The sequence below is a fragment of the Oncorhynchus tshawytscha genome, linkage group LG15 (genome assembly GCF_018296145.1).
Source record: "Oncorhynchus tshawytscha isolate Ot180627B linkage group LG15, Otsh_v2.0, whole genome shotgun sequence".
In the NCBI taxonomy this organism is placed as follows: Eukaryota; Metazoa; Chordata; class Actinopteri; order Salmoniformes; family Salmonidae; genus Oncorhynchus; species Oncorhynchus tshawytscha.
This window is the reverse complement of record NC_056443.1, coordinates 18332206-18346311: the sequence shown is the minus strand read 5'-3', so window position 1 is coordinate 18346311 and position 14106 is coordinate 18332206. Positions and strand designations below refer to the sequence as shown.

General features: G+C 41.6%; 1 protein-coding gene and 3 non-coding genes across 4 annotated transcripts; all 4 read left to right on the top strand.

Annotated features, from left to right (window-relative positions):
- Positions 1–614: 614 nt before the first annotated feature.
- LOC112214542 (eukaryotic initiation factor 4A-I) lies at positions 615–10173 on the top strand. The gene is made up of 11 exons (XM_024373358.2): positions 615–696; positions 2061–2112; positions 2285–2417; positions 2973–3112; positions 3663–3831; positions 4322–4431; positions 5035–5178; positions 6102–6239; positions 7170–7259; positions 7848–7927; positions 8473–10173. Exons 1-11 carry the CDS (start codon positions 674–676, stop codon positions 8615–8617), a joined length of 1224 nt encoding a protein of 407 aa, XP_024229126.1. The 5' UTR covers positions 615–673; the 3' UTR covers positions 8618–10173.
- On the top strand, positions 4007–4149 carry LOC112215098. The gene has a single exon (XR_002948199.1). It is a non-coding gene; the product is annotated as a small nucleolar RNA SNORD10 (small nucleolar RNA).
- Positions 5658–5793, top strand: LOC112215099. The gene has a single exon (XR_002948200.1). It is a non-coding gene; the product is annotated as a small nucleolar RNA SNORD10 (small nucleolar RNA).
- LOC112215097 lies at positions 8072–8214 on the top strand. Its single transcript, XR_002948198.1, has one exon. It is a non-coding gene; the product is annotated as a small nucleolar RNA SNORD10 (small nucleolar RNA).
- Positions 10174–14106: the final 3933 nt, after the last annotated feature.

Sequence of the window (14106 nt, the reverse complement as noted above, 5' to 3'; positions counted from 1 at the left end):
GTCATCTAATTATTACTGTAATTTGCAAAATTTATATTTTTAATATGTTCATCTAACTAGGTATGACTGTTAATCAGAACAAATTCTTAATTACAATAATGGCCTACCCCAGCCAAACCCGGATGATGCTGCTGGGCCAATTGTGCCCTGCCCTATGGGACACAGCCTGGATTCTAACCAGGGACTGTAGTAACGCCTCTTCAGTGCCTTGACCGCTGCGCCACTCGAGAGACTGATGGAGTGACGTATAGACTTGCAGGGGGTGGCTCTGGTGATATGTGGTGCTAAATGATCTGTTCCTGCATCGGTTTCAGAAATCTCATTCTAGAAAGTTGAAGTTTTTAACATGATCGGAAACGCTGATCTAAGATCAGTGCTCGAGCGCGTTCAACGTTGCAAAGGAAATACCCAATGAAAACTGACTTCAAGCGTGCTTTTGCCCAATAGTTACATGCGATGGGAGGGTTATGTATTATATCCCGCCTAACTTTAGTGTAAATAAACGCGAGTAAGCTGCCAATCGCTTTATAATGACGTATGAGTTAGCCAATGATATATCAAAATGGGTGGAGTCAGAGTTGATTGATAAGGCACTGCTGCAATGAAATCGCTAGTTTGCTCAACACGTAGACGTATATATAAGGTTTCTGCCACATTCTCTTCCTTTGTGATAATGTCGGCTGAATATGAAGACAGGTACAGTAAAGAACGCACATTTTTGGAACTGTATTGCGTAAAATTCATCAAATTTCAAAGAAAAAATATTTATTATCGTAACGCATACTATTTGAAAATGTATACGACGTTTAAAGCGTTAATGTTGAACCTATTTGACTTGTTAGATATCTGGCTAGCCTGTATGCTAACGTTATATGTAGTTAGGTTACGTTAACTATGTGTAAAGGTCCCTCAACTCGGCCTTTTTTAAGTAACGAGTTACTCGTAATATATAACCAACATCGATCGACAGCATTTTATTTTCTGTTGTGAAAGCGTACGAATTAAGCTTTATTTATGTTTGGAAAACCGCTGCCGGAACGTTAGCCAATTTTCAGTACGATATGCTGCGGTGCCGGCTTCTCGGCAAGCACGTGAGTGACGAACTTGATTTGAGCCTAGTTTAGCCTAGGCCTTTCCGGAATAGGCGTACTTGTTGTAGCTTTTCTGTGTTGTAATGTGAATTTAGTGAGCCTCACTTTTGAAAATACGTAGATATATTTATTAATCGAAAGATCTTGGGCAGGTCCAGCAGGATGGCTCGAGCAAAGGGCGGGGGGTGGAAATGTCACGCACATGGTCGTAGTTACCGGCGTGACAATGGCAGGCCTTATTGTCCTGCTATTGCTAGTTTTGTTTGACGTATTTATCACATCCCAAGTGGATAGGTATTGTGTTTAAAAAATGTTCGCGATTTGTTGACTTAATTTTGATCTGGTTGCCAATTCACTCGGAGTGATCGACATTGGGCCTAGTTTGCTATCTAGCAGGCTAATGCTTAACATGTAGATTACCAGCGCATGTGAACCATAATTATTTTCTGAGATTACTTTCAATTGTAATATTACGTTAAGTCAGTTTTTGAACATCTAAGTAATTTTAAACAAGTATTTTACACGTTCAATCGTCGTTTACGCATGCTGCTAGCCGTCACTGGATTTCGGGCCTTGGTAAACGACCATCTTGAAATATCTGAAAAAGAAATGGCCGCCTTTCGACCATGGGCGTTTTTCCGGGAAATGCCTCCCGCCCACTCTACGTGTTCTACTCTACACAATCTCCATTGTGCAATTCGTCTGTAAATTCGTCTGTTTAGCAATACTTACAAAACTGTTACGAAACGGTTAACTGACTTTATTGTAATCCTTTTCTAGTATAAATTACGTCTCCACCAGAAACAATTTCTCATTTGAACAGTATCGCCTGTCCAGTGTAGCCTATAATTAACGATTTTTGTCTTCAAGCTTAAAGGCAGCTTTACTTTTTAAAATGTGTAGGATTGTTTGCTCTTGTCCCTTATGGAATTTACTAATGTCATAGTTTAAAAAATATATATTTTTCAGACCTCCCAGAGATAATGGCCCTGAGGGCATGGAGCCAGATGGGATCATTGAGGTGAGTGAATGCTTCGTTGTTACAGCTTGTAAATTGGATGAAAAAGAAAAGCGATTCAAGAGCACCAATTCTAACTTGATGTGTTTTATCAGCTTAATTCGCTGCTAAAACAGTAGGTCGTCAAGTCGCACTGGATAAGTGTATGGTCATGTTTATATTCTACTTTCTACAGAGCAACTGGAATGAGATCGTGGACAGTTTTGATGAGATGAACTTGGGCGAGAAGCTGCTCAGGGGAATCTATGCCTATGGTTTTGAAAAACCCTCTGCTATCCAGCAGAGGGCTATCCTCCCTTGTATCAAGGGTGAGTATTCAACCACACTCACACTTCAGATGGTTGGGTCTAAATGTTATTAACCTTATGAGGGAGTTCAACTCTTAAGAACGCGTGAACTTGTCACCTTAAAGACCTTTAGCATAGCCAAGGGAACTAAGGTCACTACTTCTGCTTTGCTTAAAGCCCCCTGTCAACTGGGCAAGGCGGTGTCCTCTAATGGCACTGAGTCTTATATCTGCCAGGGGAAGAGCGAATGAGACCATATTCATCCCAGTCAACTCTGTTCAGTGGGGAATAGGCTGGTTCATGCTATGGGCACAGATGTAACGGCCAGTCAAGTGTAGTGCATTTTTACTTTAATTTACTGAGAATTTAACTCTGAAAAACTGATAGTGGGTGGTTCGTTATACTTAAATGTGTATGCTTGTTAGCTGACGTGCTAGTAAAAGGCATGTGTTCAAGTCCATCGCAAAATAGCTGTGGCGTTAATGGTATTGTAAATGCAAACTGGGGGGGTTAATATAGTATGCCACATTTCTTTTATATAAAGAGCTGACAATCTCCCATCCTGCCTGTTCCCAGGTTATGATGTGATTGCACAGGCTCAGTCTGGTACTGGGAAGACTGCCACCTTCGCCATTTCCATTCTGCAGCAGATTGACATGGAGCTGAAGGGCACCCAAGCCCTGGTCCTTGCCCCCACCAGAGAGCTGGCTCAGCAGGTGTGTCCTGGGGGAGAATGGGCACGTTACTTGACAGAAATGTAACTAGATTACACCATAAGTAATGTCACACTATTCTAAACTCGTTGCCTCCTGTGTGTGGTAACCTAATGTTCCCTGTCAACTGGGCAAGGCGGTGTTCTCTAGTGGCACTGAGTCTTATATCTGCCAGGGGAAGAGAGAATGAGTCCATATTCATCCCAGTCAACTCTGTTCAGTGAGGAATAGGCTGGTTCATGCTATGGGCACAGATCTATAACACCTGCACATTATAACAGTTTGTATAGCGTATAACAGAAATGTACTGGTCAAACCTGACATGTACAAGTCAACCAGGCCAAATATTTTTCCCTGTAATCGGCTTCACAATACTCCGATGCCAGATGAATTGGGAATTGAATAACCTTGTCACTTAAACTGACATTCTTTCAAACCAATACCAACTGTTATTCTAGTTGCACCTCTGACACAAACGTCACTGATCAGAACTCAAAACGATACCCCTTTATCTAATACTTTTTTATTTATTTTTTCTCTCCTTCCTCAATAGATCCAGAAGGTGATCCTGGCCCTGGGTGACTACATGGGAGCCTCCTGCCATGCCTGTATAGGAGGGACCAATGTCCGTAACGAGGTTACCAAGCTCCAGGCTGAGGCCCCTCACATAGTGGTGGGGACCCCTGGCCGCGTGTTCGATATGTTGAACCGCAAATACCTGGGTAAGTGCTGGGCTAGTGGTTGACCAAACGTTTAATTGACAATCAATGGTGGAAGTTACACTTGGAGTGAGGCTTTACAATATTTTATTTTGCGTGTGCTCAATTATCAGATGTAGCTTGTGCAGTTTGAATTGGTGTTTTATACGTTTGAGTGACCAGGTGTGGTTAAACAGCTGTATAGTGATGAAATCCATGCGTGTCAACTGACTCTGGAACCCCCTGAGTGTTCTAGTTCTGCCTGTCAGCGTTCTGTTGGCTGGCGTGTTCTAAACCTCAGGGCTCTGGAACTCGTGATCAGATTCCACACTGGCTGAATACAGCACTCAATGACTCTGCACTTTTTGTTGTGAAGTAGTAGGAAAAAATTTATTTGGGATTTCATCCGTGTAATATTGCTAGTGGTGATACTACCAGTAAAGATGGAGCTAAATTATTTGTATATGCATGTTTAATTAGTTCTTGTTGCATCACTACGTCTTCCCTCATCCAGCCTCCAAGAACATCAAGATGTTTGTGCTGGACGAGGCAGATGAGATGTTGAGTCGAGGGTTCAAGGACCAGATCTACGAGATCTTCCAGAAGCTCCCCACCAGCACGCAGGTACGTCAATCTGAGTAGTACTGACTTTAGCTTGAGACATTTGACAGAGTTGTCTGTCGTTGACATTACTAGAAACATTTGTCATGGTTAATTGCTTAAGGGAAGTATGAACTTGACGCAGTGGCGCTACACTGAAACTGTCCCACTCCCTATAGTATGGGGGGGCCAGAGATAACTCTCCTCCCAGCTTGTGTGCTGTGTCTGGAATGAAGGTCTTTGGTAGAGAATCTAGAATCTGCTCTCCACAGTGACTGGGCTCTCTGTCCCTCCTCACGACTTAATAGCAGTTTACAACTTATTCACTTGCTTCACAGCTGTCAGTTTACAACAAGTCACCACACTCAACCATACCTGTCACTCGTGTGATTGAGGTTGGCATTGACTCTTCCCTGAGGTTGAACTGTTGTAGACTGTTTGTGGTAATGCTGATTGACTTCAACATGCCTAACCTCCATGTGGTTGACCATTGCTCTCTAAAACGGCACCCTATTCCCTCTAGTGACTAAAATGAGTGCTCAATTTGGGGAATTGGATGCTAGTGGAAGTAAGTAATGTATCTGTTGTTAATTCTATCTAATGGCCTTTAACCTCTTACCCCTCTAGGTGGTGCTGCTGTCTGCCACCATGCCCCAGGATGTGCTGGAGGTCACCAAGAAGTTCATGCGTGAACCCATCCGCATCCTGGTCAAGAAGGAGGAGCTCACCCTGGAGGGTATCCGCCAGTTCTACATTAACGTTGAGAAAGAGGTGAGGGTTGCCCGTAGGCACAGATCTAGGATCAGTTGAAGATGGGATTGTTATTTATTTAGGTGTAGACCTTAGGTGAGTTTAGAGTAAGGCTTGGTTTGACTTTACCTACAGTCATTTGCTTCTCATTTTAATGATTGTGTTTACATGGTAAACACATCATCTGACTGCTGGTATGTGAACATTTGGTTAAACTTAATTGAAGTGAACTAAAAATGTACCTTCTATTTAACTAGGCAAGTCAGTTAAGAACGAATACTTATTTTCAATGGTGGCCTAGTAACAGTGGGTTAACTGCGTTCAAGAGTAGAATGACACATTTTTACCTTGCCAGCTCTGGGTTTCGGTTACTTATACTGAACCAAGGGTACAAAAGCCCCACTAAGTAGCATGTCATCTTGGCTCATCACAGAACCATAGGCATGGTGTAAACCCCCACGGTCAACATTAAGACTTATCTTGCCAGTAAGGTAAAGACTGTTTTATTAAACTTGTGCTTGTCAACTGATCCCAGAATCCCCTGGGGTTCCCTGTGGCCTGGGTTGGCCGTCTGTCAGCTGGTTGTTACTGGGCCTCAGGGCTCTGGGGGCATGATCTGACTGTTGCCCTGAAAACACACCTGTCTATTGGACAAATGCCCTGCAATGGTTATTGGCTCTTGGGCATTAGTTTTGATGATATATAACTTCTCATGGGACTTGTAGTGATTAAAGGCTAAGTTGAGTTGGCTTGCAGACTAAGGTAAAAGAAAGTTGAGATGTGTAAATTGAAAGTGAGTACTTTGGAGGGTTCACTCATAATGACCCAGCACATCTTCCCTAACTCCATAATGTGCATGAATATGGGTTTGCCTAACTGGTGCATCAACGCTATATTCCATTGCTTTGTCATCCCCTGATCTGTTCCTCTGTCTCACCTGTTAGGAGTGGAAGCTGGACACTCTGTGTGACCTCTATGAAACCCTGACCATTACCCAGGCTGTGATCTTCATAAACACCAGGAGGAAGGTGGACTGGCTCACTGAGAAGATGCACGCCAGGGACTTCACCGTCTCTGCTCTGGTAAGAGACGATAAACTTGAATGTCTGTGGCCTTAAACTGCTCTGGGTAAGAGGCTAATGACGCTTTAAAGAAGTTGGATCATTGCATGTATGAACACGTCTCTTGAAGTGAACTTTGGCTACAGCCTTGGTTTGAGAATTTATCTTGTCGGTCTCTGTATGTTCTTACTAGACCCTTGTGGTATTTTGGCTTTTATTTTTAATCATCCCTGTAACTGAACTATGGCTTTTTGTAGTTCATTGTAAATAATATTTAAATAAGAAAAGTTTAACTGACTTGCCTAGTGTCAAGTTGACTAAATGCTGCTCTGTCATGGGTCATTTTAGACTCCCTAGGGCTTTGAGTTTCTTGTTCAGTGTCAAAATTCTAAGAATACTGTCCTAACAACTCTGATCTAATTTTAAATAACATAGCTATGTCAATGTGAGGCTGTCCCATAGAAATGGCATGACTCCTTTTTATGCATCTATGCTCTGCCCTCATCTCCCCTGTCAACTGGGCAAGGCAGTGTCCTCTAATGGCACTGAGTCTTATATCTGCCAGGGGAAGAAAGAATAAGTCCATATTCATCCCAGTCAACTCTGTTCAGTGAGGACTAGGCTGGTTCATGCGATGGGCACAGTATTTGCATGTTGTGTAGTGGTTTGATGTTACCTCAAGCCCAACTCCTGTAATCATGCAGTAATATTTTCTTCAATATCCAAGTCTAGAATCTCATAGCCATAAATGGCGTGCTTTGTGGATTCATATCACCTGTATCTACCTGAAGTCTTTCAGCGAAACATAGTAATGGCTTACCATTGACCCTAAACTCCTTTACTTTTATATTTGTTAGATATAACTATGCTGTAGGAGCTAGGAACCCAAGCATTTAGCTACACCCACATAACCTATGCCTATTAAGATGTGTATATTATGTCCTCTTCCAGCATGGAGACATGGACCAGAAGGAGAGAGACCTGATCATGAGGGAGTTCCGCTCAGGCTCCAGTAGAGTTCTTATCACCACTGACCTGCTGGTAAGTCACTTCCTGCAATGACATCGAGCTCAAGTTTCCCTGTTCCATGTGACGGTGTCTCACTGTAATGGTTCCCCACCCACTTCCTGTTAATTTAAGTCCAGAGATAACTCTCCTCCCAGCTTGTGTGCTGTGTCTGGAATGAAGGTCTCTGGTAGAGAATCTAGGATCTGCTCTCCACAGTGACTGGGCTTACAGTCCCTACTCACAACTTATTAGCAGTTTACAACCTTGTGCTAATGTAACTTTCTTTCCTTGCTGTTGACTGATTCAAAATAGCAAGTATTGCACAATAAATGTTTCCAGTGCTACCTATCCCTCTAGTCTAGGTGGTATTGCTCAACAGTTTAATTAGTTGGCATGATCCTCCATTTCCATAGAATAGTTTGGCTTTCTCCGATGTCTATAAAGGACAGTCTTTTACGGCGCTTGATTTTCAACCTTTGTACATCAGTATTACTGACTGTTCTGTCATTGGCCACCTGGGCCTATTTGTACTGTGACCTGTGTCCCAAATGCCATCAGCCTGTCTTTAGTCACCTTTTAACCTTGGACTCCTTGTCCCCCATCTCTCTCCTTGTCCCCCAGGCCAGAGGTATTGATGTCCAGCAGGTGTCACTGGTCATCAACTATGACCTGCCCACCAACCGGGAGAACTATATCCACAGGTGATTCTAATACTATAACTCCCAGCATAAAGCGTTAGGCTTTATTGTCCTTTGTGGAAATATGTCTGACTTCATGTGGTTGACGTAAAAGCAAATGACATTGATACCAGGTCAGCCATGTGTTTGACATGCTAAACTATGGCTGTATAATGATGAAATCCATGCGTGTCAACTGACTCTGGAACCCCCTGGGTGTTCTAGTTCCGCCTGTCAGCGTTCTGTTGGCTTGCGTGTTCTAAACCTCAGGGCTCTGGAACTCATGATCAGATTCCACACTGGCTGAATACAGCGTTATGTAGTTTGATACTAGTTGGTTGAAATTGCGAATCCTTTCAATGTTCCGTCGGGTTTCATTCAATGGTTTCACAAGATTTAAGTAACGAATTGGGGGGGTGGTAATAGCATGAACCTATAGCTCTTTTCCAGTGGTGCAAAGCACTTAACATTCAATGAAGGATCATATCGACCTGCCACAGTTGCATTTGAACTACATGTCACCTTAGATGAAACCTAATGTCCAACCTAACCTCTGCTTCCTCTGTCAGGATTGGCCGAGGTGGTCGTTTTGGTCGTAAGGGCGTTGCCATCAACATGGTGACTGAGGAGGACAAGCGTACTCTGCGGGACATCGAGACATTCTACAACACCACCGTCGAGGAGATGCCAATGAACGTGGCTGACCTCATCTAGTTTCTACATTCTAGCGGATTTCGTTCGTCCCCAGGTCCCCCCCTCCTATCTCCGTCCCAACCTCCCACTTCATCAAACACTGAACAAAAACATCCCCCTGCCCCTTTAAATGAGGTTCCTTGGTCCCTACCACCTTTACCTGGGATACAATTAGATCCCTCCCCTGCAATCTGATTCTGTTTCACCATGATTCTGATCCTTGACCTAGTATTCTAACCCAACTCAATTTCTCTTAACTGTGGGGGTGGTCTTTATGGCCCATTCCTTTAGTCTGCGGTTAAGCTTATTTGAGTCCTACCTAACCCCTCCCATTGTCTTTCCAAAGTCAAAAATGTGTTCTGTTTTGATGGGTTCGTTTGTTTTTTAAGCTCAACTCCCTGACATGATGGGGGCAATCGCGCTACTCAGACTTAAGTTTAGAATTGATAATGGTTGTTAAAGAAGAACTCATATAGTTAGAGGCCACATCATTCATTACTATAATGGCTTCTGTGCCCCCTCAACTCAACCCTGTCCTGACTATCCAAGTTATGATATATCCACTCTATCCCCAATGGTGCAATTTAGTGGCATTTGTGTATGGGGGGGACTTGCTTTTATGCTGACTCTGGCTGTCTGATTCTGCACCATACATACCCTATAATGCACAGTAGGCAATAGGGTGCCATTTTGGATGCACCGTTCTTACTATTGTAAAGTGTATCATTGATCTACAGTCAGTGGGTGTTTTGAGTTCTTCAGTAAGTGTGCAACAAAACTATACCATGGATTTTTTGGTCTTGGAGATGTTATTACATTACCATTTGCCAGAATACAGATTCTAAAGATTACAATGTATACTGAAATTGGTATCCAACCCTATTCTCTCAGTGGGTATTTAAAGGTTCGTTTAAGGGGCTTCAACAAATAAATTGTATAGAAAAAAAAGCTTAAAAAAACATGCAATCATGAATGAGTATGAAATGTTTTCCTCTTGATGTCTGAGCTCTCTGCTGTGCTATTCTCTTGTTTATATTTCTGCTTTATCCTGTATAGTCCCAAGTTGTGAGGTAGCATTATTTTTTGTTTGAAACATGTTGCTTATTGGTGCGGCTGCATGGGAGCTGACTGCAGAATAGGTTATGGAGGGGATTTACAATCCATACCCTGTTTCGAACTGTCACAAGAACCCTGCTGTGGGAGTTTCGAAGGACAGGTTTTTTTTTTTTTCAAGAGTTATCTGATTTGAAAGGGTGGTGTCACTTTTGTAACCTACCTCACCAAACTGTTGGGGGGGGTCTTTACACGTAAAGGACCAAACTACAAATGATTGAGTATATAGAGATTAATATTATAACATGTTTTTGTTTTGTTTTTCAACAGCTAAAAAAATATGGGCTGTCATTGGGTGGGATGTGGGGATTTATTGATTTGTCAGTGCTATTTTTAAAATGTGATTATGAAAATTAACCTTTTTTGAGACAGAGGCCATGTATCAACTTTTCTACATTGGGTTCTGTATAGTATTTATTTTAATGGTCTTAAATAAAAGGTGTTTCTCCTTTTTAACAAGTTAACCATGGTTCAAGTTGCATTCATATCCACTTCCTCACGTAGAGGTCATATACCAAACAGCCTTATTTGATAAATTAAGTTGTACTTCAAAGTGGTGATGGTGGGTTACAATGTGCATTCATATCTAATTTCAGATTTAGGTTAACCTTAATATTTGCTTTAAATGGATGCTTTGGATATTGAGACCCTATATCAACTTGTCTCAGATTAATTACTGGGAACCATTCTTTCTGTCCAGTATGAAGCTAGTTTTGTGAAACAGTGCTAATGCTCAACTCCTGACTGTGTACTGGACACAAATTATATCAACTAGTTAATCCTACTCGAAGTAGATCAAGATTCTTTGGCAATCTCTTTAAATTGCTAGGCTTTTTGAGTGACGGTGGGTTACAAACAGGTACTTCTGACATTTTCCACCTTAAATTGCCATTGTGGTTCAAGCGCGTTCATATCCACCTTCACATTGGGGCAGTTGAATGATTTATGGACAAAGTGAGACTTCCTAAAGAGTAAAGGTAAGTAATTAATTGTCTTGTGCTTTTATCCATGCAACCTGCTTTACACGCACATTTGGTTGGACAGGTTGGCACAGAATAAGCAATTTTATAGGGGTAAAGTTCCATGCTCAAGGGAATGGCAGTTTTTGGTGGGTTACAAAAACTGGTACTGTTTAAAATCGCCACCAGGGGGCAACAACCTAGTCAGATTACCGAACTTTAAAACTACTTTGAACTAATTGTATCGGTCTTGTGAATAGGCCACTGCGATTTTGCCTTAACTCTAGTGGTACTATCCTGTTCCGAAAGGTCAGACAAGGACAACTACAAAATAACACTTTGAATTTAGTAAATATTTATGAGGAAGGTCAAACGAGGCTGACTAAAACATGGCAACTTTAAGGAAGTAGATATTTTTCAAGTTTCTCGTGTCTAGTGATTAGACTTCATATTAAAAGATCTAAACAGCATAAAGCATTCACTTTATTGCTACATTTATGTGATACCTGCATGGTACTGGAACTTGCCATGGTTCTTTGGTATTACTAGACCTATTGTCTTGAAGCAATTGGACCCCCTGTGTAAACACAGCCTCTGTAACACAGTAATTTCCCTGTGATATGTGCATGGCACTTTCAGAGTTGGGTTGATTTGTTGCAAGTGTGTCTGGTGAAAATACATAGTAACAGATTGACATATTAGGCATCATTAACTTTGTCTAGGCTTACGTTCCAGTCACAGTTGGCCAGTTTGTAGTGTGGGAAATAAAAGCATTGTAAAAATACTTTCAGAAATCAAACCTTTTAAATCAAAGATTTTTTTGTTTCAGATTAAGTGATTTGAGATATATCAGTAGCTAATTCGCTCCAAGGGTGCAGTACTACTATGGCTGACCTAGTAAAACAACACATTTCACTGCAGCTATCCCGTGTATGTGACAATTATACATTAAGAAAAAGGGGAAAGGAGATATCATATTAGCTACGGACTCAGTCATTTTTTCACAGCCTGTCCTTATATATGAAGTCTTGAGTTTAGAGGTGTAGTTTTGCTTGATGACCACAAGATGTCGTTTTGTTAGATGTGAACAAGTCCAAGTCAGCAAAAGTTCATCAGAATGTGTAGCCTAGCTCTAGCTACACCAGTAAGACCCAATAAGCCATATGTATGTGCTGCTGGGTCTGTGAGTGTTTCTTTTGGAGAGGGAATGACTCGGTCCATTCAGAGACATGTTGATTACTCACCAGCCATCCTTAAATGATCTTGCTGTTTTAATGGTTGGTATTTTGCAAGCCTGTTGGTTAGTTAATCTACCATCATCTCTCTCAACGTCCCTATGTAACCTAAATAATAGCAGCAGCTACTCAAGCCCAAAGGCATCTTTATTCAAGATCCCTCAACACACCAGGACACACACCATTTCCCTCCATCCCGTCCCTTCACTCACTCACTCCACCTCTTCCCCTTCCCAAACAGACAGGTCTGAGTGCTCCACTTCCCAACTCCCCTATACATTTACATTTGGTTGACACCTCATCACATGTTATGTTTCTGTATGTTATTATACGTATACACTCAGTCACAGTGTAGGTGGCCCAATGACTAACCCAAACCACTTTCACTGCTCTGGGTCTATCTGTCTGTAACCCCCAACTGCCACCTCCCTCTCCCCCTGCTCGATTATGCGAGTGGGAGGTTCGTAAAGGGCCTGCCAAGGTCTTTCTGGGCTGTGACGGATGGCTGGGAGACTGAAGGCAATATTAGCATGAGAAGAGAGGGCCATTCAATGGGCCTGTCAGAGATGACTGAGGAACAACCCCCCTCCTTTCCATCCCTCCTTCCATCCCTCTATGTCCTTCTCCATCAGCACCAAAAACACACCACCCTTCTCTTCTTCAGCCAGCTCCCTCTCTCCTCTGTCCTTTTTTTCTCATTTTCCTCCTCCACTCCTTCAACTCTCTCCCTCCATTCTTATTCTCTCCTTTCTTTCTGTCGTGTTTTCTTTCTCTGACCCTCTAATCTATCTTTCTTTCTTTTTTAACCCCATTTCTTAGTTGATTTCATCCCACTTAATTTCTGTTCGTTCTCATTTCCCCTCCTTTCCATCAAACCCAGTGTTATTGGGTGTGATTTCCATAGCATTTGATCCTCATTATTTGGTCTGGCGCAAATTAATTTGATAATAAAACCTCAGATAGGGTTTAGATATACCCTGCCCTGAGTGGTACTCAATGGCTATGATGCCATGCTACATTTCTTAAATGCACATTGAGTGACTGACATCCACTCTGGTAAAGGGTGTCAGAGGAAAATATTATTTGATGACTCTAGGGGGTTAATATAAATAAATCATAAAGAGAAATGTAACTTTCAAGAATTACAGTGCCTTAAGAAATGATTCACAACTCTTGACTTATTCCACATTTTCTTGTGTTGTTACAGCCTGAATTCAAAATAGATTCAATATTTTTTTCCCCTCTGGGCAAGTCTCTAAGAGCTTTACACACTGGGACTGTAAAATATTTGCACATTATTATTTTGAAAATTCCTCTTAGCTCTGTCAAGTTGGTTTTTGATAATTGCTAGACAGCCATTTTCAAGTTTTATCATTGATTTTCAAGCCGATTTAAGTCAAACCTGTAACTAGGTCAAGGAACATTCAATGTCATCTTGTTAAACAACTCCAATGTATATTTGATATTGCGTTTTAGATTATTGTCCTGCTGAAAAGTGAATTTGTCTCCCAGTGTGTGTTGGCAGGCAGACTGAACCGGGTTTTCCTCTAGGATTTTGCCGGTGCTTAGCTCTATTCCGTTTATTTTTATCCTTAAAAACGTCCTAGTCCTTGCCGATGACAAGTATACCCATAACATGATGCAACCACCACCATGCTTGAAAATATGAAGAGTGGTACTAGGTGATGTGTTGTGTTGAATTTGTCTCATACATAACGCTATGTATTCAGGATTTAAAGTTAATTTCTTTGCCACATTTTTTGCAGTTTGACTTTAGTGCCTTATTGCAAACAGAATGCATGTTTTGCAATATTTGTATTATGTATAGGCTTACTTCTTTTCACTCTGTCATTTAGGTTAGTATTGTGGAGTAACTACAATGTTGTTGATCCATCTCCAGTTTTCTCCTATCACAGCCATTAAACTCTGTAACTGTTTTAATGTCACCACTGGCCTCATGGTGAAATTCCTGAACAGTTTCCTTCCTCTCTGGCAACTAAATTAGGAAGGACACCTGTATCTTTGTAGTGACTGGGTGTATTGATACACCATCCAAAGTTTAATTAATAACTTCACCATGCTCAAAGGAATATTTAATGTCTGCTTTATTACCCAGCTACCAATAGGTGCCCTTCTTTATGAGGCATTGAAAAACCTCCCTGGCCTTTGTGATTGAATCTGTGTTTGAAATGCACTGCTTGAC

Coding starts and splice junctions, on each gene's coding strand:
- LOC112214542 (XM_024373358.2), top strand. CDS start 674: ATGTCGGCTGAATATGAAGACAG. Junction 3,113..3,662: donor CCAGAGAGCTGGCTCAGCAG/GTGTGTCCTGGG, acceptor CTTCCTCAATAG/ATCCAGAAGGTGATCCTGGC. Junction 7,260..7,847: donor TTATCACCACTGACCTGCTG/GTAAGTCACTTC, acceptor CTTGTCCCCCAG/GCCAGAGGTATTGATGTCCA.